This window comes from Cricetulus griseus, chromosome 5 (genome assembly GCF_003668045.3).
Source record: "Cricetulus griseus strain 17A/GY chromosome 5, alternate assembly CriGri-PICRH-1.0, whole genome shotgun sequence".
Taxonomy (NCBI): Eukaryota; Metazoa; Chordata; class Mammalia; order Rodentia; family Cricetidae; genus Cricetulus; species Cricetulus griseus.
Genome location: NC_048598.1, coordinates 56,906,564 through 56,933,915, shown reverse-complemented (window position 1 = coordinate 56,933,915; position 27,352 = coordinate 56,906,564). Strand labels below are relative to the sequence as shown.

Genomic DNA, 27,352 nt, shown 5'->3' with positions numbered 1-27,352 from the left:
GTGTGTGGGGGGGGGGGACGGGTAATTTAAGTTAAGAAAAGCTGGCTAGAAACAAGCCAAGCTAAGGCTGGGCATTTATAAGTAATAATAAGTTTCCTGGGTATTTATTTTGGGAGCTTGGTGGCAGGCCTTCCAAAGAGTAAAGAGCAACAAAACAACCAACAACAGTAGGAGGGTCTTTCTATGTCTGTCTGTCTGTCTGTCTGTCTGTCTGTCTGTCTGTCTGTCTCTCTCTCTCTCTCTCTCTCTCTCTCTCTCTCTCTCTCTCTCGTGTGTGTGTGTGTGTGTGTGTGTGTGTGTGTTGGCGCTCTGCTGCCCTTTTTGAGCTGTCTTTGTTTCTGCCCAGAGATAAACTGCTCTTGGTGGCCAGAACCCCAGTTTCTTTGTTTACTCTCATTTGCCACCTTTCCTACACATTTCACCCCAAGTTTCTCGTACCCCCCTCCCCTGCCTTGGAATCTGCTTTTCCAGTCAGCCTCTCCAACCCTTTGCCCAAGAGTTTTCTCTCTAGGTTGTAAAGTGTTGGTGTTAGAGTACTTCATCTTTGCTCTGAGTTCAATTCAACTCCAAGCATATGAAGAGGGACTTCCTGGTCCCCACTGGCCTCCTTGGAAGGAACCTTGGTCCTACACTGAGGTAGATGGTCTCTTTCTCTCATTTTCTATGCCATACCTGATGTTTTACCTCTTAGACAGACATTACAATGTTGAGAGACAGTGCTTTGGTCATTGTGAGTGGACAATAGCTCAGAAGACAGACAGAACTTCTGCTCAGGTTCAGACTATCAGTTGAGTGTCACTTCTGGGCATAAGACATTGTCATAAATCTGCTTGAAAAAGAATGTGGGTACACAGAGAGGCATAGTTACTATGCTGAAGAAATTTTTTTCTTTTTGAGACAGCATCTCACTATACAGCCCTGGTTGGCTGGAATTAGCTGTGTGGATTAGGTTGGCCTTGAATCCACAGATCCACTTGCCTTTGCCTCCTGAAGTGCTGGGATTAAAGGTGTATGCCACCATGCCCAACTATGAAAAAACTTTAAAATGTGCTCTAGATGCAAAAAGTCATATCAAAAACTATGGGTGCTAGAGACAGATTTCTAGGGTTCAACCCCAGCTCTGGCTCTCACTTGGCTAAACCCCTACCCTTGCTGTGTGTGAGCTCACCACCTGTAAGTAGGCTAATAATTGTTTCTGCCTTGTAGTGCATTGTGGAGGTGGAGTTCAAGCATATAAATCAGACTGGGGGTATAGCTTGGAGCAGAGTAGTTATGCCATCTAATAAAAGATACTTAGCTACAAATGAGGGCTATTGTTTTTGTTAGCAGGATCGGTCTATAAAAAGCACACAATTTAATTAGCTGCAATACTCAATAACACAGTGAAAAATAATGGAAATAAGATCTTCAGTACTGAGCTCAGAATGCTGCAGAATATGACTTATCAAAATGCCTAGAGGAATATTTATATAAGTAAATACTCAGGCATAATTAAAGACTGCTTTCTGTATGCAACAGAGGCAGGCTGAAAAGTCTAGTGTATATAAGCAAGGCATGGTGGCACACACCTACAAACTTACTAATGTGAGAATTTACAAAAGTCTTTATTATGGGGATTCAATGGGAGATACAGATTCACAAATCCAGGACAAGGTGGAAGCCGCTGTGGGACCAGCTGCTGTGTATGCTTTCCACCCAGATGTGTACAACCACAAGGCTTGCTTCTGCTCTGACTTCCCAAAAGAGCAAGAGAAACCCTTCCTGTTCCTTATAAGAGATCACATCTGCACACAGAAGCCACTCCATAAGACTGGTCCCCCAAAACTATTGGCAAATGAATTTCCACAATACTTCCCCATTTTGTCTAAATAAGAAGGTTCTAAGAAGATATTAAGAACAAATATCAAGTGTTGTACAAGAGAAAGAAAAGATAATAATATACTCAAAAATACAACTACAACCAACATCAAGCAAGAAACACAAACACACACTAAATGCCCAGGCTATAGGTAATAGGCAAATAGCAGAGATTATTCCAATAGCTGTCCTATCCTGAGGAGTCTAAGTCTTGTACCTAAATGTCTTAGCAAAGATATGAGGGGATAGTAACCATGACTATCTAGTCTTCAACCCCATTAAAGACCTGAGAAGGAAAATAATATTACCAGAGTAAGCAGGAAGTGTAAGCAAGCCACTTCCAAAAGGTGTAAAAAAAGTTACAGAAACAGCTGGCTACCTGGACAGTCACCCAAAGTCTCTTAGCAATGCGGGGGCATCCAACTTTGGTTTTAGGCTTAGAATATCTGACAGATCATTTTCAGAAGCAGGAAGATTTGAAAGACTGTCCTGCCCTGTCTTGGCAAGATTCAGCAGTAGCTTTTCCTTGTATCCTGCTTGTCCAGTTTGGGCAGCGTTCATACTGTCAGCAGTCGAGGCAAGGGCAGTTCTTTGCCCAAAAGACCAGTTATGCCAAGAGGAAAACAAGCTTCATATGGAGTGTCTTCATTGCCCAACATCCTCTCAGGAGTGGATTGGTGCTGCCAGGAGCAGATGTGTCTCACGTCAACAGAATTCTAAATTATTGAAGCATTTAAATGCTTTATTCTGTAGGTCTCTGTCTCTGAAGTATTTGAAGGTTACCTATCTATTCGGAGTACAACTCTGTGCATCTAGAGAACATAACTAACATAACTATGAGTATGACAAACATGGGTGACTATAACCTGTAATTCTCAATTTACAGACTAAAGCTTCCCATTATAAAAATAAACAGTCTCTAAACAGATATGCAGCATGAGGACAATGACCTCGAAATTGTGACAATATATATATAAAATATCTTGATCAGAGGTACAAAATGTACAGTGCAATATGACAAAAATATCCTTAAGCTGTATCAATATATGAAGTATCTAAAGCAGATATAGAGACATACATATATACAGTATGACAAAATAATTTTGCATTTCTGTACAAAAACATTGTAAACAGAAATAGGAACATACAGAATATGACAAATATAATTTTGAATTTGTATCAATATACAAATTATCTTAGACAGGAATACAAAAATAATTTTACATATATATCAATATGCAAGATTCTATAACAATGTCAATTGTCTATAATTAATAGTTGCTAAAATAGTTTACAAGTAGATACACTAATCTACCTTATTATCCTATTCTATCTATTCCCCCTTTTTTTATATACCAAACGATATTATTATGGCCCCAACCCTGAGAAAAACCAAAACTATCCATCTCAACTGTTGGGAGACAGGGAGGTGTGGTTTTCTTAGAATTATTTCTAGTTGTCTTGGGGGCAACAATATCTCTATGGGATCCTGTAAACAAAACAAAACAAACAAGAAACTAAAACAATGGTTAAGACTCAAGAGGAGCCAGGCAGTATTGTCACACACCTTTAATCCCAGCACTTGGGAGGCAGAGGCAGGCGGATCTCTGTGAATTCAAGGCCAGCCTGGTCTACAAAATGAATGCCAGTATAGGCTCCAAAGCTACACAAAGAAACCCTGTCTCGACCCCCCCCCCAAAAAAAAAAAAAGCTGTAACATTTGTAGTCAGTCTCTGCTTAGCTGGTAAGGCTTACCTGAAGTTCTGGCTAGAGTGTTGTAAGAAGGTGAACCATCTCAGCTAGTCAAATTGGAATTGTCTTGAGCAGTGTTTAGTCCAAAGCTGATCCTTGAGTGGTGTTTATCGGCTCAATGACATCATTATGAACCAAGTGGAATTGTTGTTGTGGGGCCCCATCTTCTTTCTGGAGACTTTAGAGATTGCTGTTAGGAAAATTTCTTGTTCACTGTGGAAAACTTAAACATTACTAATATCAAAGTGGAAAGTTTAATGTTTTTCTTTTTCTTTCTTTCTTTTCTTTTTTTCTTTTTTTTTTTTTTTTCGAGACAGGGTTTCTCTGTGTAGCTTTGGAGTCTATCCTGGCACTCGCTCTGGAGACCAGGCTGGCCTCGAACTCACAGAGAGCCGCCTGCCTCTGCCTCCCGAGTGCTGGGATTAAAGGCATGTGCCACCAACACCTGGCAGGAAAGTTTAAAGTTTTGATAGACATTCATTTCAAGAAAGGTACCATAGAGATGAAAAAAGTATGGGGAGAAGTAGAAGTTTGGGGAGATAACAGAGTTTTGACAATAGTCCCTAGATTTTTGGTTTTCTTCTGTCCCACAACCTACCACTCAGGAGACTTGAGTCAGAAGCACTTCAAATTCAAGGCTAGCCTAAGTTACATAATGAGACATTGACTCAAAAAAATAACAACCAAAAAGGCTATGTGCCCCCTGGTGTTGAGGACTCATTCTCCTTAATCTTACATCTACATCCTTTTCCGTTTCTTTGAACAGTTTAAAATGAAGTTACTTTGCAATAATTTTACAGCTACAGAGTGGCAAGAGCAGGATAAAGAACTGTATTCTTTTTACCAGTTGTTACCATGTATCATTTTTGCTATGTGTTGGGTTGTGTCTCTGAACTCTCTTAAACAAACTGTAGACATGAAGCCTCCAGCCCTTGGGCAGACAATCTGGTGACCTCAAAGGAACCCCCCTATCACACTCCAGAGACACACCTAGGGCCAAACCCACCTCCAGGACAGACTCTGCCAGGCTTCTACTATTATCTCAACAGCATCCTTTTGCTTTCTGGTCTACTGTCATTCCAGAAACACCTCTCACATCTAGTCTGGTTGCTTCAGTGTCCTTCATCCTGGCACAGAAATGCCTTAGTCTCTCCCTATAACTCATGCCCTGGCCAGTTTTAGAGATCAATGCTTTCATTCTGTTGGGTTAGTATGCTCCCCTTTGATGGCAGACTATTTCTGACCCCAAGTGTGTGTGTGTGTGTGTGCACCTGTGTGATACAAGCCCACAATTCAGTTCTTCAGACAGAAATGGACTATTCAATTTGACCGCTACCTGGAGTTAGCATCAGGTCCCACAGATTGAGAACACAGTCTCCCAAACTGCTTTTATTGAAGGCGCCAATCCCAATCCTTGGCTCTCCCATGCTTTGGATGGACCAATTCTAAGTCTGGGTTTCTATGATTCCTTTCTTGGGCCTGATAATTTGTGAGAATGTCTCACATATCTCAAGGATAGTGTGCTGGGTAGTTTTACGTCAACTTGACACAAGATAAAGTCATCGGAGGGCAGGGGACCTCAAAGTGGAAAATGCTTCTATAAGATCAGGCTGTCGGCAAGCCTATGGGGCATTTTCTTAATTAGTGATTGATGGGGGAGGCCCACTGTGGGTGGTGCTGACCCTAGCTGGTGGTCCTGGGTTCTCTAAGAAAGCAGGCTTGAGGGCAAGCCAGTTGGCTACACTCCTTCATGGCCTCTGCATCAGCTCCAGGTTACTGCCCTGTTTGAGTTCCTGTCCTGACTTCCCTAGACATGCAAGCCAAATAAACCCTTTCCTTCCCAACTTGCTTTTGACAGTGGTGTTTCATGGACGCAATAGAAACCCTATGACAGATAGTTTACTTAATGTGTGTATATATATACAAATACACACAAGACCCTGCTAGGGATTGCCCTCTCACACACTTCACCACTGAGTGCATCTGAAGCTTTCTTAGTATCTTGTTTTGTCAAAATAGGTCTTTCCGTGTTGCCCTGGCTGTCCTAGAACTCACTCTATAGACCAGGCTAGCCTTGAACTCACGGAGATACGCCTGCCTCTGCCATCTTAGTATCGTTTTAATCATTGACTTGTCCCGGATTTGGTCAGAGGCAGCCTTGTGAAGATGGATGTGGTACATTTTTGACAAGTCTGTATCATTTCTTAGTTTCCAGCCTGGAAGACACTTCAGACTTACCTTGCTCTTTCCCTGTCCCGGAAGTCCCTCTACTTTAGGCATGGTAGGCCGGCAGGGTGGTGCTTAGAAACCAAGACTGAGGTCGCTTCACTTGCTGGCCTGTTTATCATGCACAAATGTGTTATTTGGTATATAATGCATGCATTTATGTACACATGTGTTTGTCGCTATTTATATAGGTATGTCTGAAATTAAAATTAGTCTCCAACAGCAATCAACACTTCAGTGGTCTGTTCTTTCTAGCAATTCCCCTCAGTGGGTCACTCCTCTAACCTGGATTCCATTAGCCTCTGATTGTGGATTCCATTATTTAGATATATTTATATTTTTGCTCAATTTTCTATTTTTTCCTATGTAAATTGTCTTCCTAGTCAGAACTCCCTTGCTGCCTTCTTTTTTTTTTTTTAAGATTTTATTTATTTATTATGTATATAACACTCTGCTTCCATGTATATCTGCACTCCAGAAGAGGGCACCAGATCTCATAACGGATGGTTGTGAGCCACCGTGTGGTCGCTGGGAATTGAACTCAGGACCTCTGGAAGAGCAGCCAGTGCTCTTAACCTCTGAGCCATCTCTCCAGCACCCCCTTGCTGCCTTCTTGACCTCTGCACATACTAGCACTGTCTGAGGTCCTCCCCTCACTGCCCTCTCTTGGTTCCAGAGCATATGCCACCCCTAGGTCCCCTGCTCTAATCTCTCAACCCCCAGGAACTCAGACCCCTCCTCCATCCCTGCTGTTCCAATCTTTTGCTCACACACCTGTGCCTCTGTTCCCTCTGTCTACTTCCTTAGTGTAGAGGGTACATGGATAACCAGGGGAGAAAAACCTTCCAATTCTTAAGTTATGCCAATATTGAAGTGTTAACACTCTAATAGGATTTTAATTCTCTGTGCCCTAATGTCTATTTTGCCTTGTAAGATACTTGTGGGTCTACATTTAGCATGTGCAGGGTTAAATGCTGCTGTCAGAAGGCCCAGTGAGACAAGGGAATGTGTGGTAAATGGCTTCAATTAAGTGTATGGATCAAGTAGCATGTTCTAGAAGACCTGATGTTAAACATCACTATAATAGTTTGTTAATTAACTTTAAAACATTCTTATTCCCAATAGGAGCTGTATACTCTAGCTGGGTTCAAGTGAAGTGTAAATTGCATATTCTATAACTACTTAATAAGCCTTCTCTTCTCACCTTTGACATACGCTAATGGGAGCTAACTGCCATCTTGGCAAGGAATGTGATTTAACCTCAACATCCTACCTTAAAAACACTGGCCTCCCAGGAAAGGGGATTTTGTGTGACCCGTGGTGTGCTGTGAGTTCCCCACTAACCTGTTGATTTTTTTTAATGTAAAAGAAACCAGACAATGAAATGAAATGCCTGCAGGCAGACATGGGGAAGCCAAACTCTGATAGTAAAAGCTGGAAGATGGTAATTAAGGTAAGCCTACCCATGTTCCTAAAACTGAATAGTAGTGTCTTCTACTATTAGGAACACATGACTTAGCGTGTCTTTCCTGTCCCTTCCTTCTAAGAATATAGCTATATTGACTTTACTATATTTTCCTTTCCAAGAGCATACATCTATCTTCATTTTATCAGAAGGGATTTCCTTGCTCGTCCCATAGGGCACTCACGAGGACAGCTTCATGGGCTGGAGACACCGTTTATCCTAACTCCTGAGCCCCGATGTGATTTATTGAAGATAATTATTGATTGTGGAATTTCCTTCATGAAAAGCTTCTTGGCTCCCGTTATAGATGAGAAAATGTACAGGAAGGAGATGACACGCCCAAGAACACAGAGAGAGCTAGAAGAAAAACTGGAAATAGAATTTCTGTCCTCAATTTCTATTCAGTTCTATTAAGTGAACAAGAGGGAGGAAAGGTGGCCTTAGTGATGAAATCGCTCCCCCTGGTGTCTGTTGTTAGGTATTGAAAGAAGACTTGGGCCGGGTAGCAAAGGCCTCTTTCCAACTGATTGATCCCTTCCAATCTTCACACACCAAGGCTCTGGTATAGAAGTCGACACAGCTAATCTATTCGAATGAATTTCTGGAATTTTCCTAAGTGGAAAGTAAAAAAAAAAGCCTAATCTAGCACCTTTTGATACTTGATTATAAAATATATTATGATTTGAAAAGGAACCCTCCATCCGTACTCCTAGTAGCCACATATTCTGCTAAGCTGGGTGTGGTGGCACACACTTCAGTCCCAGCTTTTGGAAGGCAGAAAAGGCCTGGTCCATGTAGGTTGTTTGGGGACAGCCACGGCTACATAGTGAGGCCTTGTCTCAAAACAAATCAACACGATTCTAAATCGTCAAAATTTAGCATTGCTAGATTTAATTTGATTTTACTTTTAGGTTTCAACACAGGGTTTCTCTGTGTACCCTTGGCTGTCCTGGAACTCAGTCTGTAGTCCAGGCTGGCCTCGAGAGAACTCACAGAGATCAACCTGCCTCTGCTTCCTGGGTGCTGGGATTTAAGGTATGCGCCACCACCACCGCCTCTTGGCTGCTAGATATAACTTTTGTAAGGGTGATGGTGGGATGGGTTATCCATGATTGTAACTGGCATTTCTCTTATTACTAATAAGATTGGGCTTCTTTACTCATGTTAATTGGTCATTTGTATTTCCCCACTTAGGAAATGGCTGTTCGAGTCTTTTGCCCGTTTTTATTAGCTTGTGTAGCTTAGTGGTTTATAGGCATGATTTAGATATTGTGGATACCAGTTGTTTGTCAGTGATGGATGTAACACGTACCTTTTACTCATTTTGGTTTGTCTTTTCACTCTTTTAAACATGTTTTTATGACAAGAGATGGTGGTGAAAGCTTTTAATCCCAGTACCCAGAGGCAGAGGCAGTTGTATCTATGTGGGTTTGAGGCCAGCCTGGTCTACAAAGTCAGTTCCAGGACAGCCAGAGCTACCTGTCTTCAAAAACAAAAACAACAACAACAAAAAAGTTTTGTTTTGAAACTACTTCAAATTTATAGAAAGTTCCCCAAAAGAACAACTATGTGCCATTTGTCTGGATTTACCCATTGTTTGTTTATTTGTGGTGTATGTGGGTTGAGATGGCAGGAGTATGGGGAACAGGAAGGGGACGACACACAGATAGACCAGCATGGGGCAGCCAGAGGTTGATGTTGAATGTCTTTCTCAGTTGTTCTGGGTCTTAATTTTTTGAGACAGAGTCTCACTGAACCCGAAGCTCGCCATTTGGCTACAGTAGCTGCCATGGAGCTCCAGAGATCTGCTTGTCTCTCTGGCCCTACAGTGCTGGGGTTACAGATGGGCCATGGCTTCCCACACAGGTGCTGGGGATCTGAACTCAGTCCTCATGCTTGCATGACAAGCACTTTGCCCCAATGTGGCGTTGTGAATGAGGGTCATATATTTGAATACTTGTTCCCCCTTAGCAAAACTGTTTGGAAAGGATCAGGAGGCGTGGCCTTGTTGGGGGGTAGCGGAGTGTGCCATTGGGGACAGGTTTTGATATTTCAAAAGCTCATGTCTAGTCTTTCCCTCTGCCTTGTGCTTGTAGATAAGGATGTAGCTCTCAGCTACCGCTCCAGGGTCATGCCTACCTGCCTGCTTCCTACCCTGATGGTCATTAATGCTAATCCTCTGAAACTGTGAGCCTCAAATAAATGCTTCCATGAGCTGCCTTGGTCATGGTGTCTTATCACAGCGATAGAGAAGCCACTTAAGACACCCACTGAGCATCCCCCAAGTCCCAAATGGTAATGTTTGATTGTGGTGGGACCCAAACATTGCCAGATCAGATGCCTTACTCTGCACAGTTCACAGGAGGTTTAGCGCATTCAGAATGTGGAACCAGCACCTTGGTCTAAAGTAAAACTTCCTTGTGTAGCCAAGCCTGCACATCAGTCTCCTCCCTGACCATGCTGTAGCTGACTTCTGTTTCAGTGACTTTACCTCTTCTGGATAGTTCATAGAAATTGAACCCTTTGGTGTGTGACTTCTTTTTGGTATGAGTGTTCTGCCTGCATGTCTGCCTGCATGTCAGAAGAGGGCACCAGATCTCATTACAGATGGTTATGAGCCACCATATGGTGAACTGAACTCAGGACCTCTGGAAGAGCAGTCAGTGCTCTTAATGCTGAGCCGTCTCTCCAGCCCCCTCTTCTCTTCTTGTCTTGTTTTCTGTTTTTGTTTGTTTGCTTTTAACGACACAGTCTCAAGTAGCTAAGTCTGGCCTTTTACTGTCTGTATAGCTGAGGATGGCCTTGAACTTCTGATCCTCCTATCTCTACCACTGAGTGCTGGGATTACAGATGTGTGCCATCTGCCTGGTTTTGGATTGAATTTGCCTTTGTGTATTCTAGGTAAGCACTCTACATCCCCCTCATTTACACACACACACACACACACACACACACACACACACACACACACACCATAGTGATGAGGTCATTTGGTTTGAATTTCTCTTATGACTAGTGATAATTTGAAAATTCCTGGTAGTGGGTTTCTCCACCGATGCAGTAAGCCAAATCCAGTGGAACTAGTAAGACCAGTTTTAATAAGCAGAGCAAACAGCTCTCACCTGGGTGATCTCAGGTGAAGCAGGAGGGAAATCACATGGCAAGTCCAGGGACTGGGTCTTTAATACCCTGCAGGTATGGTCTCCAGCATCTCCGGGGGAGGAGCTGCTGCTTTTTGAAGGCAAGTCTGGAGAGAGGTAGAGTTCCCAGTTAAACATCTGGGCAGGGTTTGGAATGGGGGAGTGAGAACCAGAACGGAGATTCCCAACAACATTGAGTGTATTTTCATAGGTTTATTGCTTGTTTCAGTATCTTCTTCGGAAGAAAGAAAGTCTTTCCAAATCCTTTACTCATCTTTTTGTTTTGTTTTGTTTTGGTTGATTGGCTTTGGTTTTTTGAGACAGGGATTCTCTGTGCAGCCCCGGCTGTTCTACAACTTTCTGTGTACACCAGGCTGGCCTTGAACTCGAGATCTACCAGCCACTGCCTCCCAAGTGCTGGGATTAAAGGCATATGCCACCACCATCCAGCTTCCTTAAAAGGGGATTTTATTCTTGTGTTTGTTGGGATGTCAAAACTCTTTACATATTGTGATTTTTTTTTGTCAGAATATGACTTTAAGTATTCTTTCTCACCCTGTGGTCTACCTCCTCACCTTCTCCATGATGTCCTGTGGTGCAGAAGTCTTCGGAAGTCATGTGGTGATTCTTGACTGGATTTCTCCAGGCGTTTCCGCTCTGATTCCCTTGGCCTCTTAAATCTAGACGTCTTTTATCAAGTCTGGGTCATTTTCAGACATTATTTATTTGAGCCTCCTTTCAGGCTCACTCCATCCTTCCCTTTCAGAGATTCTGATGAGGCAAGTGTTAGGTATTTTCTTAAGGCTCCCCAAGACTCCGAGATCCAGCTAATGTTTCTTGGTTTGTTCTCTCTGTTGTTTGGCGATTTCTATTCCTCTGTCTTGGAATTCACTGATTCATGTAGTGAGGCTTTCTTTTCTTTTAATTCATTTCTAAAATTCACACTTGGCTGTTTCCCATACTGTTTCTCTGTAAAGAATCTTTTTCTATTTGTCTCAGACATGTTCAGTGAAGCACGTTATGATGGTTGCTTTAAAGCCCTGGTGAGATAATTGCAGTGTCTGTACCTTCTCGGTGCTGGTGGCTATTTAGTCCGAGTTTACGGGGCTCTGGAGCCCAGGCTAGGAAATTGGGAGTTCTCCCGCTGAGCCACCTACCTGGCTGACTCTGAATCTCAAATAAACCTTCTGCTTGTCAGACCCCTCTGACTCTGAGGTGTCTGGGCTGCCAGATTAACCACTGGGGATACCTGGTGTGTGTGTGTGTGTGTGTGTGTGTGGTCTCATGCACAGGTGTGATGTTCCAGGCTCTGTTCACATGACTGGTGGACTGTTTGGCTGTGGTGGGCAATTACCATCAGAACATTTTGTATCTTACCAGGCTGTCTCTTCAAAGCTTTTCTGAGGAATCTTTGGGAGGGCTGTATCAATTACCATTTCTAAGGTTACTTCTCTAGCATTCTATTCTGAATATGTGAGGCAAAGAAGTCATCCACAGACCCATCAGCGATCTGCTTCTGTGGTCTGCCTTCCAACGGCTTTCTCCACAGAGACATTTGTATAACTGGTTCGTGTATAATATCTGAGGGTGTGGCCTGATCAAGACATCCATATACTCTACCATGGAACATTCCATCCCATTCTGTCTGTAGTGTTGTGCCTGTCACCTGTCAATTTTCCATAGATACAGTTGTTTGTTTGATTGCTTTTTAAAAAAGAGTTATTTGTTATGTATACAGTGTTCTGCCTGCATGTATGCCTGCACACCAGAAGAGGGCACCGGATCTCATTATAGATAGTTATGAGTAACCATGTGGATGCTGGGAATTGAATCTGGGTCCTCTGGAAGAGCAGCCAGTGCTTTTACCTTTGAGCCATCTCTTCAGCCCTGTTTGATTGCTTTGATAGGTTTATACTGACACCCTGCGTTAGTTCTCGGCCACACTGATTACAAATTTTTTTTTCTTCCCATTGTAGCATGTTACCACGGTGTGGAGCTTGTTTGTTAAAACCTCATCCTCATGATGTTCTTTGGACAAATGAACACAGATATGATTTGGGACATTCTTTATTTCTTTGTCGAAGACAGCTTTGAGCCTGGTAGAAATGCACACATTTGGAAACCCTGAATCTTTCATGGAAAATTACTGGTTTTCTTTGTGCCTGAGGGTCACACTTCATGAAGCTCATTCTATGGGTATTCTCGGGTCACCATCTCATTGATGGCAGAATGGCCCTTCTTTTTCTGGTCCTTCTTTTCGTGAGCCATTGTGTGAAGTCCAAGTTAGAAAGGTGTTTTTGGTTTTTTTGAGATGGGATCTAAACATGCAGACTAAGCTGGCCTTATTGCAATTCTGCTTCCACTTCCAGAATTCTGGAATTACAGGCATGCACCATCAAGCCCAGCTACATGGATTTTTGTTTTGTTTGTTACACAGAGTCTTACTAGCCCAGGCTGGCTTTGAACTTGCTATACAGACAAGGCTGGCCTTGAACTGCTGACCCTCCTTCTCCACCTCCCAAGTGCTAGGATTACAAGCACGTGCCTCAACACCTGGTTGGTTACTACATGGTTGTTGTTAGATTATTCTTGTTTATTAATGCATTTATATTGTGCATATATGAGAGTGCAGTGTATTGTACACACACACACACACACACACACACACACACACACACACACACACAGAGGAGGGTATCAGAAAGTCCCTCTCTATCACTTTCTGCCATGTTTCTTTGAGGCAAGGTCTCTCCTTGAACCTGGAGCTCGAGTTGTTTTGTCTATACTGGAGGCCAGCAACTCTCCTGATTGTCCTCTCTTTAGACTGCTAGGGATGCAAGGGATGCAAGACACTCTCAGGACTGTTCCTGGCTTGTTATGTGGATTCTGGGATCTGAACTATTTTCCTTATGCTTACACAGCAAATGCTTAACCACTGAGCCTCCTCTCCAGCCTTATATGGTTATTTTTAGCAGGTATTTTAAACATTTTTACATTAAGTATAATTTTCATTAATGTCCTTCAGTAAGATTTTATAATTTTTTTTTCAATAGCTTCTCTTTGGCTAGTTTTTTTGTTAGGTTAACTTTTAATTTTTTGTTGCTATTGAAAACAGCTTCTTATATTTATTTATTTTATGGTGCTATTGTTGTTGTAGGGGAGCAGGGTCTTATTTAATCCAGGCTGGACTTGAACCCAGTGTGTAGCCAAGGATGGCTGTCAACTTCTGACCTACCTGCTTCTATCTCCTAAATTGCTAGGATTACAGGCATTTGAACCCAGGGCTCCATGCATTCTAGGCAAAAATTCTTCCAACTGAGCTACATTGGCCTACTCAGTTCATTTTTGTTTTGAGACTGAGTCTCATCAAGTTGCCCAGGCTGGCACTGAACTTGCTCTGTAGTCCAGGGAGGTTTTGAACTTTGTTTAGTTTTGTACATAGTTTTAATTAATTTATTTATGTGTGTGCATGTTTGGATGTGGGTGTGAAGGTCAGAGGACAACATGTGGGAGTCAGTTGTCCCCTATCATATGAGTCCTGAAGACTGAACATGTGTCCTCAGGCTTGGCCGCAAGCCTCTTTGCTCAGCAAGCCATCTTGCCAACTTAGGCTTTGGCCTTCCTATGCTCCTGACTCCATCCTGACTTCAACACAAATAAAGTGACAGCCTGTGTCACTAGGCCTTGCTGGGAATAATGGTTTTGAAAAAAGAGTTTTGAATTGTTCCTTTCTGATGCACAGAGGTGAAGCTTCCTGCTCTTGTGAAACAGAGTGGTAATTTAAATTTTTTAAACATTGTTTTATGTGTGTGAATGTTGGGCTGCATGCTGACAAGTTTTATGTCAACCTGACACAAGCTAGAGTCGTCTGAGAGGAGAGAACCTCAACTGAGAAAATGTCTCCATAAGATTGGGCTATAGGCAGGCCTGTAGAGCATTTTCTTAGTTAGTGACTCATGTGGGAGGACCCAGCCCATTGTAGGTGGTATCATCCCTGGGCTGGTGGACCTGGGACTGATAAGAAAGCAGGCTGAACAAACCACAAGCCAGTAAGCAGTACCTCTCCATGACTTCTGCATCAGCTCCCAACTCTTACATTTCTGCCCTGTTTGAGTTCCTGCCCTGACTTCCCTCAGCGATGGACTGGGGTTTTTTTGTTTGTTTGTTTGTTTTTATTTTTGGTTTTTTTTTTTTTTTGAGTCAGGGTTTCTCTGTGTAGCTTTGGAACCTATCCTGGCACTTGCTCTGTAGACCAGACTGGCCTCGAACTCACAGAGATTTGCCTGCCTCTGCCTCCTGAGTGCCTCCCGGCTAAAATATGGAATGCTTCACGAATTTGTGTGTCATCCTTGCACAGGGGCCATGCTAATCTCTGTATCATTCCAATTTTAGTATATGTGCTGCCAAAGCGAGCACAGTGATGGACTGTTATCTGGAAGTGCAAACTGAAATAAACCCTTTCCTCCTCAAGTTGCTTTGGTCCTAATGTTTTATCAAGGCAACAGAAACCTAACTAAGGTAGCCTGCATGTGTGTATTTGCACCATGTGCATTCTTGATGCCTGCACAAGCCAGAAGAAAGCATTGGATTCCCTGAAACTGAATTTACAGGCAATTGTGAACCTCTGTGTAGGTGCTGGGAATTGAATTTGGGTCTTCTGGAAGAGCAGCCAGTGCTCTCAAGTGCTAAGGCGTCTCTCCAGCCCCCGAAATTGTAAATTTTTTTCTGCAGATTCTGTAGAATTAGACTGTAATCTAATTCTGCACCTTGAATTTCTGTTTCTCTTTGTTGCACTGCACTAGCTAAGATCTCTTGGTTACAATATTGGGCAGGAATGAGAGTGGTAAGCCATTTCTCCTTGGTCCTGATAATCCTGTTTCATCTCAGAGCATGAGTTTTCATGTTTTAGGAGACAGCTTTGGCCAAACTAAGGCAGTCCTCATCAGAATCACTTTGAATGTGATGCCATCAGGGTTTCATGCTGAGGCACTTTGTTATTTTTAAAGCTTTTAAATTAATTCAGAAATCATTGGGTGGTGTCAGCCTTGCTATGTAGGCCACCTTGGCTTTGAACTTTCCAATCCTCTTGTCTCCACCTCCCAAATGCTGCCATTGTAAACATGGTTTTAGCTTCTAAATGAAACTTGTTTTTAAAAAGATTCAGGTAAAAATGGTAAGGTAGAAGTGGGGTGTTAATATGAGAACTTTGGCTATAATCATTTTAGTGAGTAAGGGATTTGAGATTAATCATTAATCATTTTAGTGAATGAGGAATTTGAAATTAATTTTTTTTTGAGACAGGGTCTCACGATGTAGCTTTGACTATCCTGGCACTCGCTCTGGAGACCAGGCTGGCCTCAGACTCACAGAAATCCTCCTGCTTCTGCCTCCTGAGTGCTGGGATTAAAGGCTTGCGCCATCACCGCCTAGTTTGGGATTAACCGAACTTTAAAGTGCTGTAAATTGGAAGGACATTTTTCTTGTTGTCCTTCCTGAGAACTGGTGATAACTTCAGGTTTGCTATATCATCTATGTAAATGTCCTATTCTACATATAAACCATGTACATATGTAGCACTAATGAACTAGAGTGGCTAGGAACTGTGTCATGTTTCAGTTGGAGAGACTGTCATGTCCAAGCCCTAAAGCATCCTGGCTCTACCAAGAACAAGGGCAAGAAGTCCCTGGAAAAACAGGAACAAGGAAGGGCAGAAATTTGTCCAGCTCCTTTCTTCACTTCTGTAACTGGAGGTGTCAGCCCATGAAATTTTGAATAGCTTTGCATCCAAGGTATAAAAAGCATTTGAAAATGCAACCTTGTGCTTTTCTGTGGACAATTAGTGGTGGCTTTAGTCAAGTTAGACCATTTTTCAAAAGTCAAGTATAATCTGGGTATGGTGTCACACACCTTTAATGCCAGCACTCAGGAGGCAGAGGCAGGGAGATCTGTGAGTTTTGAGGCCAGCCTAGTCTACAGCACAAGTTCCAAGATGGCCAGGGCTATAAGAGAAACACTGTCTCAAGAAAACAAAAACAAAAACAAAAAACAAGTGTCATTTTTAAGAGTTATTTTTATTTTTAATTGTGTGCATGGGGTGAGGGGGTCATGCATGTGTGGCCCATGGAAGCCAGAGAATTTGGCTCTGGAGTTACTGATAGTTGGGACATGGGTGCTGGCAGTCAAACTCAGGCCCTCTGATAGAGCAGTTCCTAGTCATAATCACTGAGTCATCTCTCCAGCCCCAAGTGTGACTCAGGGCAAAATGACTTAATAAGAATACAGGCTGATTATTGCTCATGCTGGCAACCCAGTGTTTTGTAGTTAATTAGAATATAACACAGGGTGATTCAGTATCTTATATACAGTCCACTTTCAGAGTCAATATGACATACTTAAGTAGACCAGAATTAGTGTGAAATAATTCACCAGGAAAAGTCTTGAGAAAAAGACTATTTCTCAGAAATTTCGGAAATGCCTAGGAACAGAACTAACACCTGTAAATATCGCTTCCAGTGGAAAATAATGATGTGATAATTTATTAATTAATGGAAAGTTTAAAGAAATGTTTTGATGTGTTTTCAATGACAAATTTTCTAATAGGAAAAAAAAAGCCTTCAAAGGTTTGAAGCCATAAAATATCTGGGTTTAAGATGTGAATATCAGAGCGGCTGAGTTCCCAGCATTCTGGAGGCTATGGCGTCTGTCCTTAGTGCCACAGAATCAAAAACAGGAAACAAAGAAAGAACAAAACCATGCTTTAAAATCTAACTAGCCCTTTATTGATTGTGTTAGGGCAAATCATTTAACATCTTGGGTTTCTATTTCTTCATCTACAAAATAGTGGCCATAATTACTTCTTAGAAGGAGTAAGAGAATTGAGGAACACCAAATCCCCAAGATAATAGATGTTCAGAACATACTGTTTCTAACTGCCTAATGGAGCCGAACTGTCTTACTGTCTGGTACCGTGATTCTGAGCAAGGGCTCGGCTGTACAGCTGGGGCTGCCTCCTGGCACCGGTCCCTCACCAGCTATATAGCCAGAGCAAGCTGCTGACATGCTTCCATTTCCTCATTGTGGATAAGCTTAATAGAAGCCCCTTCCTCATAGGCTAGCTTAGAGATTGAGTTTATTTATGTAGCTAGTATTACAGAGAGAATGAATGGATTGTTGTATTGGCACATCTCTGATGCCTTGTATTTATCAGGACAGCCATGACCAGCACTGGGCTCCTGATAAGTAGGATTCTCTGACTTTAATTCAGGGGTATAGTGAAGAGAGTCAAGAAGCAAAGGAGACTACACATCATTCCCCCTGCTCTGCACCTCTTTTATGCTTTTTTTTTTTTTTTTGCTAAGTCTCCATCATAGGTGGCCCACATCTTTAACTGAAGCACTTCAGAGACAGAAGCAGGTGGAACTCACAGAGCAAGTGGTGTCAGGACAGCCAGGGCTATATAAAGAGGCCCTATGTGAAAAAATAAATTAAAAAAAGTTCTGTCTGTCGTCCAATCTGGTCTTCAACTTGAAGGGATCCTCTTGCCTCAGTCTCCGGTGTACTACCATTCCAAGCCAAGGATATGTCTCAAATATGGGACCTCATCTCTGCTTATTGGGATCCACTGAGTGGTGGTGGCTCACACCTTTAATCCCAGCACTCAGTAGGCAGAAGCAGGTGGATCTCTGAGTTGCCCGACAGTCTGATCTACAGAGTAAGTTCCAGAATGGCTAGGGCTACGCAGAGAAGCCCAATCTCAGGCAAAAAAAAAAAAAAGATGAAATATACATCAGCTACAGACACCATTGTTGCAAAACTCGGTTTTGTTTTGTTTTTGTTATTTCCTGTTATTTGTTGTTTTGTCATTTTGTTTTGTTAGTCTTATTTGTATGAAGATCTAGTGTGTGGACAGCTAATGTTGCTGTGTGTATAAGATTTTCTATTGTTTGCCAGTGGACATACTGATGACCCTTTTCTTGAGATGCAGTCTTTTTAACATTATTGCTAGTTCAGTCCTGGTTCTGATGCTACACATTCAAGTGGACAGGCCGTAATTATATTGAAAAAAAAAAAACAGTCTGCCCTTTACATACTGCACCAGAACTCTATGTGAATGGAAAACATTCATGCACACATATACATGTGTATATGCACTATACATAAAATCAATTTATTTAAAAATAGGGCAGACCAGCACTCAGGAGGCAGAGGCAGGATGATCTCTATGAGTTTGAGGTCAGGGTGAGTTCCAGGACAGCCAGGGCTACATAGAGAGACCCTATCTCAAAACAAACTAAAACTAGGATAGACAAGTGTCTTACACACCGACAGCCCCAGCTTGTCAGATGTTAAGGCACAAGGATGGCTTGAGTCCAGGAATTCAGCCATTCTGGGCAACATTGCAAGATGTCTCAACTAAAAGGGAAGGAAAGGAATAAACAAGCTAAAACTACTTAGGACAGGAAGAAAAAGGAGGGAGTATTTGATTGCCTAAGAGCTGTGAAATCCTGTAATTTTATTTTGCAACAGACTTTTATCTAAAGTGCTTTATTTAAACTTCCTATTTCTATCTTCAAGAAAAAGTGGTGTGCGACAGGCATGTGGAGGCTTGCTACATCATTGTCTACCTTTGTGTATGTTTAAATTCTTTCCTAAGTCAAAGGATTTTAAAAATGGAATTTTCTCAACAAAAGATTTTCAGTACCCTTGGGAACAGCACAAAATATCTCTTGCTGAGCATACATGGCTGTGGGGACCTTGGAGGAGAAATGTGCCTGAGAACCAGTGTTTAGGAGGTGGCTGGGACCAGTAAGCTCATGAGCAGAGATGAGCACAGCTGCAGACCCTGTTTGGACATCTGGGCCCCTGGTGAGAGATCCTCTTTGAAGGACAGAAGAGGAAGGGGCAGACAGACTGCAGCCTTCCCATGGCTGTGGTCACAACTAGGTGGGGTGTCCATACCTTCTTGCCCTACCAGGCCAGAGCCCTTGGAACTGCTTTTGGGTCTATGACAGTCCAGTCACCAGGTTATGTGTTCCAGTGAGCATCCTGACAGTATTCAGAGACCAAGGTGCTTTGTCCGGGAAACCTCAAGATGTTACTGTCACCTTTGTTGTCCCATGTGCCACACAACCAGGTCCAGCCTCTCTGGTCTTATGGTCAGAAATCCGTTTGGTTTGCCTTGGGTTATTGTTCTGTTGAGGTAGCCAGTCTTCCTCTTCAGTCAGTGATTTTCTGTTTACCCTGTGCATCAGACACCCCAATGGTGGTGGAAAGCCTATTCTTGCTCAAGTCTTAGGATTCCAGGGGGACAAGAGAAACAGGATATAGTGCCATGAGAGCCAACTGATCAATATCCAAATAATGGAGTGCTTACACAGTATCTTTTCATGCTTAGCTGTCTGTGGCTTGGATAGTGTGTGGTCTCAGTATCCAAAGACCTCCTGACATGTCAGAAAAACACAACAAATCAATAGAGCTAGCTCAGTGGTTAAGAACACTTGTTTCCCTTCCAGGGAACCTGGGTTCAGTTCCAAGAGGTGGCTCACAACTATCTCTAGTTCCAGAGGATCCAGCACCTTTTTCTAGTCTCCTTGGTCAAGATACAAACATGGTGTGTATTCACACACTTAGAAATGTACATACACATGCTAATGAATAAGAAGATAAGGAAATAAATCTTTTTAAAAACACAGCAATGCAAACAGATCCATATCTATCTCCATGCACAAAACTCAAGCACAAATGGACCAAAGACCTCAATATAAATTCATACACACTGAACCTCATAGAAGAGAAAGTGGGAAATACATTTGAATGCATAGGCACAGGAGACCACTTCCTAAATAAAACACCAGTAGTATAGACACTGAGAGCAAAAATGAATAAATGGGACTTCCTGGAACTAAGACGCTTCTGTAAGGCAAAGAACATGGTCACCAAGACAAAATGGCTCCTCACAGAATGGGAAAAGAACTTTACCAACCCCATATCTGACAGAGGACTGATCTCCAAAATATACAAAGAACTCAAGAAACTAGAAATCAAACAATCAGATAATCCAATTAAAAATGGGGTACATAAAAAATTTAAAAAATGGGGTACAGATCTAATTAGAGAATTCTCAACAGAACAATCTCAAATGGCAGAAAGACACTTAGGGAAATGCTCAACATCCTTAAGTCATTAGGGAAATGCAAATCAAAACCACTCTGAGATTCCATCTTATACCAATCAGAATGGTTAAGATAAAAAACACCAATGACATCTTATGCTGGAGAGGATGTGGAGAAAGGGGAACACTCCTCCATGGTTGGTGGGAGTGCAAACTTGTACAGCCTCTGTGAAATCAGTATGGTGATTTCTCAGAAAATTGGGGATCAACCTACCTCAAGACCCTGCAGTACCACTGTTGGGCATATACCCAAAGGAGGAACACTCACACCACAAGGACATTTGCTCAACTATGTTCATAACAACATTATTCATAATAGCCAGATCTTGGAAACAACCTAGATGCCCCTCAACGGAAGAATGGATAAAGAAAATGTGGTAACGGGGCTGTGGTAGTACACACCTTTAATCCCAGCACTTGGGAGGCAGAGACAGGCAGATTTTGTAGACCAGCCTGGTCTACAAAAGCTAGTTCCAGGACAGTCTCCAAACCACAGAGAAACCTTGTCTCGAACCCCCCCCCCAAAAAAAAAACTTTTGGTATATTTACACAGTGGAGGATTACCCATCGGTAAGAAACAATGGCATCCTAAAATTTGCAGGCAAATGGACAGAACTAGAAAAAAAAATCCTGAGTGAGATAACCCAAAACCAGAAAGACAAATATAATATGTATTCACTCATAAGTGGATACCAGACATAAAGCAAAAGATACCCAGCCTACATCTACAACCCCAGAGCAGCTAGAACCCTCTTCCAGAAACAGATGGAAGCAGCTGCAGAAAGCCACAACTAACCAATGGGCCAAGATCCTGGAGTACAATTGAAGTGAGGGAGGAGCGATAATATGAACAAAGGAGTCAAGACAATAAGGGGAAACCCACAGAATCAGCTGACCTGAGCTAGTGAGAGATCACTGGCTCAGGTCTGACAAAGGGGGAACCTGCCTAAGACCAAACTAGATTCCCTGAATATAGGTGACAATGGTGCGACTGTGATAATATATGAGGCCACTGGCAGTGGGTCCAAGATCTAACTCTAATGCACAAACTGACTTAGTGGAGCCCATTCTATATGGAGAGATACCTTGCTCAGCCTAGACACAGGGGTAGGGTGTGGGGGTGGAGAGGTGCCTTGGTCCCGCCTCAACAAGATGATGAGACAGACTTAGTAGACTTCCTCCCAGGAGGCCTTACTCTCTTGGAGGAGGAGATGGGAGGTAGGGGAGAGCGGGAGGAGAGGAGGGAGGGGGAACTGGAATGGGAATGTAAAAAATAAATTAATAAAATAAAAATACCCCACCCCCCAGAAAAACACAGCAAATGTTTTCTGAGTAGATAAATAAAAGTTCTGGTTAAGTACACTATAACATATGTAGGTCAAGGCCACAGAACACAAGTTAAGTGCACTATAACCTACATAAGTTAAGAACACTATAACTTATGTAGGTTAGAGCCACAGAACAACGAGCTAAATACACTATAACATATTGTAGGATAGAGCCACAGGAGACAGGTTAAGTGCTTCTAACTGCTGAGCCATCTCTCCAGTCCCCAAAGGATTTTTTTTAATTAAAAAAAAAGAGAGAGAGAGAGAAGACAGGGGATGGAAAGATTGCTCAGCATTTAAGAGTACATCTTGCCCTTGCAGAGGACTTCAGTTCGATACACAGAACCCTATGTCCGGCAGCTTGCAATAACCTATAACTCCAGCTCCAGGGAATCTGTCACCCTCTTCAGGCCTCCCTGGGCACCTGTACACATAAGACAGACATACAGACATACAGACATACAGACATACACACACACACACACACAAACACACACATACACACAAACACACAAATAGAAATAAGTCTTTGAAAAAAGAAAACATAGTTGTTCCAAGTTATTCTCTTAAAGGGAAATGGTTCATTTCCTACGTTGTTTTCTAGTATTTGTTCACAGACAACATATTTTTAATAACTTTATTATTTACATAGAAATCACATGCTTATTTTTTTTAAGTGGAAGAAAAAGAAAACAATTTCCAAGCCACAAATTAGAAAAAAAGAAAAGAAAAAGAAAAAAGGGAGAAAATGGAGTTAGTGCTCAGTAATAGAGTGGTGTTTTCACCATGTGACCCGAGCCATCCAGGTGTCTACACTAGGTGCTTTTGCTGACTACCGAGGAAAGATAAACTCAAATGTTAAACTACCTGGTGTGCCTAAAACATGGGCCAGTTTTCAGATTGATTTTTTTCCGACATAAAAACCAAGTTATAAGACATTGCAAATAAATTATTGTTGGTATTTTCTTTTTATATCAGAGACCCGAGTCTCCTACTAGTAAAAGAAGAATCTTCGACATCTACTACCTGAGCCAGAAGCCCTCAAAAGGAGGCAGGTAAAGCCTGATATACCTCTGTCCTAGGGTCTTGGGCATGCTAGCCAAGAGCTCTACCCTGAACTGCATGCCCAGCCTCAGGTAAAATCTTTGGTAGCATAAAAAGACATAGATATTATTGGGAGGTGCAATTCATTATACAGATGTCTGTGAAGGGTTTGAACTTGAAGAGAACCTGCTGAGAAAGAAGACAGACTTGTGATACCGCATAATTTCAAAGTCAAAATCTGTATCTCATCATTCATATTTGGAGAAAACAAAAAACAAAAAAACAGGAGTTGGAAGGAGGAGGGTGCTGACAGGATGTCAGAAGTCTCAAGGAACTCAGACCAGAACCCAAGTCCTCATCTGTAGTCATCTGGAGAGATTTGTCACTGGTTGTGTTTTGGAAACTGATTAAGAGCTAGTATTTTAAAAGGGACATGGCTCTGATAAAAGCTAGACTATAGGTGAGTTTATTAGCCAGAAGTGGGGGCTAAGGTGTGTTTCAGTGGGAGAGGATGAGGTCCTGGGTTTAATGTCTAAATGCCAACCAATGATTCAAACAACAACCCCCCTAATGTTCTAGAAAATTCCATTAACTATTTTGGGGAGACTAGGGGTGTTTAAGACATGGTCACATGTATCTCGGGCTGCTTTGAATTTGCTCTTTAGCCAAGGATGACTTTGAACTTCTGACCCTTCTGCCTTCTCTGGTTAACCTTCTCTAACTTCCGAGGAAACATTAGCTGGTTTTGCAGGATTAGATTAGCCAGAGCATAAGGTCAAAGGTTATACAGGTGGTACAGCAGGTACCTAGGGCTAAACCTTCCTGTTGTTTTAAATGTCGATTTTAAGGATGATGGAAAAGCACGTCCATGTGCACCCAGAACGGTGGTGCTAGGTCTGTGCAGAGAGGAGGACAGGGCCTGTTATGCCTCTGCGTTGCGTGTACAGCTTCCCATTGGAGGACCCAGAGACCCTAAGTTCCTGGAGCCAGACTTTGCCAGCATTGTTCCAAAGACTGTTAATAGTGGAAGGAAATGCTCTGCCATGCTGAGAGCCCTCCTGTGGTTTATAGGTATGGCCATTAGCACAGGTTTTCAGAGTCTAGGGCTGATCCCATGGGCCACCTGGTTGCGCGCACATTTCCCTAAGAGGAAGCAGCTGATTACATACATTCCTAGGCGCCTCTGAAATGTTTCCACAGGTATGCTGCAAGATCGATTCCGCGAGTCAGTCATGGGTGTGCCACCAAAGAGGACTACTGCCGAGAGAACCAGAGCCTGGAGAGCAGCTTCCTGATCCAGAACCTTGGCAACAGCTTTCCGTGGGGCTTGAAGCTGGCCATCCTTGGCATTTTCATCATTGTGGTGTTTGTCTACATAACTGTAGAAAAGAAGCCGCTCTTGCCTTAAACCCTTTAGGAGCAAAGTAGAAGAGCCAGAGCTACAGCCAGGCAGCCCCCTAACCCTTGCCCCAGGGGCTCCCTGCCCTACACTGACTCTCCTGGGCTGCATCCGGGTTCAGCTAGGTGGAGGAGCAAGGGCAGAACCAGGCAGCATGCTAGGTCTTGATGGTCTGTAAGTCAAGTAAGCCATCATTAAATGCACTAACACGTCAGAGGGCTCTCCTGTAAAGGAAACTGCCTGGGCCCCTCACCAGCTCCTTCCCTTGTTCCCCTCCTGCCCGGGTTCTCCCCCAAAGCAAAGAGGCTTCACATTCTTATAGCGGACCACTTGCTAGTACAGAAGATAGAAACAAAGAAAATTAAATTCTTAATAAAACGAGTCCAACTGTCCAGACAGTGATGACATTTCCAGTTTGTTGCGGCGATGACAGTGACCTTGATAGAGAACAAATTTGTTCCTCCTCCGCTGCAACTTCTCAGCGTCAGATGGGTTCTTCCCCAGTGACTGACTGCACCTGACTTCATCTCTGGTTTTCATTAGAGTCCTTTGGGGAAGAGGATGATTTTTCCGTTTTCTGTTGGTGTTCTGTGACTTTTTCTGGATGTAAGTAAGTGTCTGTTTGCCCCAGATAAGACACAGAAGATAGACTGACTGACTGACTGACTGAATGAATGAATAATCTGGGGATTCAGTCTATCATGGGAACCAACTCGTTCATTGTGATTACTACAGATGCATGAACGAAGGTTCCTCTAGAGCATCGTGAGGATTTAGGAAAGCCATGCTTCTGGAGTTCCTGTAGGGCTTTCAGGCAGCTCCCCCAGAGAGGTTCCTCTCTTCAGGGATTGTTTACTGCTTCCATGAGTGCAGAGAGGGGCCTCACAGGCTTGTAGGTTTCCTGTGAGTTACTGAAATTGTGAGCTTTATGAGCCTTCCTCCCTCTCTCCATGAAGGAATGTTTCCATCTGGAGGCAGGAGTAGCTACACAGCTGTTTATTGACGGGGAATCATTTGACCGTCAAAATCTGTGAGAACGCGGCGGGGGACAGAGGTAAGTGTGCCTGGCAATGGACAACGAGGATAAGACACAGATCACATTTTAGTCACGATTGGGGCGGGGCAGCCAGGGAAAGGAGAGGGTGGTTGGACTGGAGATTAGAGGCGGAGCAACCCCGGTAAGTGTGAGATCTGGATTCCAGCCAGGGTCAGAGAAGAAGAGACACTGTAGCTATGGCTGCTAACGCAAACCCTATACAAATGAACAATAATGGGGACTAGTTTAATAAACAGAAATACTGCCTCTTAGAAATGAAGTGATAATATGAAACATTAATACCCAGATTATCATAGAAGGCACTTCACTGAAATTTTTTCTTTTCTTTTCCTTTTTGTTTTTGTTTTTGTTTTTGTTTTTGTTTTTGAGATAGGGTTTCTTTGTGTAGCTTTGGAGCCTGTCCTGGAACTTACTCCGTAGACCAGGCTGGCCTACTCACAGAGGTCCATCCACCTGCCTCTGCCTCCCGAGTGCTAGGATTAAAGGCGTTTAATCCTGTCACAAAAATGTTACATATTGTATATACTGTGTATATTGCAAGGAACACAAAAACTCTACTAATTCTTGCTTAAACAAACAGTTTAACTCTTGCCATAGAAGTCTGGAGTTTAAAATGTGTAAGATTATTGAAAACAAGAAAATAGGATCTTTTTCAAATGAATCAACTCTAGAAAATATTCTTGCCGTTCACTAGCTAGCAACTTGGCTCTGCCTGGAGAGAAACCTTGGGTAGATGGGAGGAAAGCTGTTCAGATGCTGGCCTCTAGAAGCTTGTGTCTTCCAGCAGCGGGTAGAAGCAGCAGGAGTATCAGGTCCCTTGGCCTCAACAGCAGCCAGTGTTACTGCTCAGTGTGAGGCCCTTAGCTCCTAAGACTTCACAGCTCTCTGGAATTCTTGTTGAAGTTGGAGCCTGCAGGTTGTTCTCTCGGGCTCCTTCACAGCTTTAATCAGCTCTCTACTTTCTGGTCATCTCTCTTCCACTTCCCCGTTTCAAACTTTCAGCTGCTCCTTCAGTTGTCCATGGCTGCCAGCAGGATGGATAACTCAGTACTTGTCTTTGTTAGGAAAGCATTTGGGAGCCAAATGCCTAGAGGTATTACAGCAGCTGGGCCTTGGTGTGGCTAGGATCAACTCAGACCTGGATAGCCCAGAGGTGGGATGCTTATGAGCAGATGGGCTCTCTGGGTAGATCAGCAGACCACATTGCTGTACCAGCATCACCAGATGGGTCCCAGGCTTCTTCAGGCAAACACCTTTATAACTGCCAAGTAGTCCTGTCAAGGCTTCCCCCAACCCTTCTTCCAGAATCAAGTGGGCATTTTGGACTGTGAAACCAAGGCTGCTCCCACTGCGCTGCCTAGGAAAGGTGCAGATCTTTAGCCTTTAAGCTATGGGGTGGTGCTTATAACCCAAAAGAACAGGCTGGTGCAAAGTCTTTAGTTTCAAGCCACTGTCCAAGCGTGGGTGTGGCTGGTGCTCCTTAATGTCACACTGCCTCCATCATTGTCACACTGCTGCCATCCTCCCTGCCACCATGCTCTGCTGCTTCTTCATATCCAGTATGGCCTGCACTTCTGAAAGTAGGCAAGGAAAGACCACTTGGGATTAGTCTCTGTTTCATGGATAGTGTTGTGGGAGACTTACTCAGGTAGGGACTCATGATAGATCAAAGTAATGATTATACCAAAATCCAGCTTGATAAGCCATTATGTTTATTGGAGTCAGGAGCAGGGTGACTCAAGGGGAGCTGCACCATTGAAAAGCCCACCCCATCAGGAGAGACCCCCTCAGGAAAGCTGCAACCCTGGAGCGCTCTGAGCACAGCCCAGACAGCTTGATGGGTCAATGTCTTACAGGTAGCTCCCTTCCTCTCCCCACCTATGGTCTTCTTCCTTCCTTCCTTCCTTCCTTCC

The 27,352-nt window shown here is 43.0% G+C and overlaps 1 protein-coding gene and 1 non-coding gene across 2 annotated transcripts in view; one reads left to right on the top strand and one right to left on the bottom strand.

The window, feature by feature from the left end:
* The window catches only part of Lemd1 (LEM domain containing 1), a 35,398-nt gene extending 10,151 nt beyond the window's left edge, over positions 1–25,247 (top strand). The window contains exons 5-7 of the mRNA XM_035445695.1: positions 7,205–7,288; positions 22,918–22,994; positions 24,184–25,247. Of these exons, the coding sequence (XP_035301586.1) occupies positions 7,205–7,288; positions 22,918–22,994; positions 24,184–24,391 (369 nt within the window). The 3' untranslated portion in view covers positions 24,392–25,247. The remainder of the gene's footprint in view (positions 1–7,204; positions 7,289–22,917; positions 22,995–24,183) is intronic.
* Positions 14,753–14,856, bottom strand: LOC113835977. Its single transcript, XR_003485878.1, has one exon. It is a non-coding gene; the product is annotated as a U6 spliceosomal RNA (small nuclear RNA).
* Positions 25,248–27,352: the final 2,105 nt, after the last annotated feature.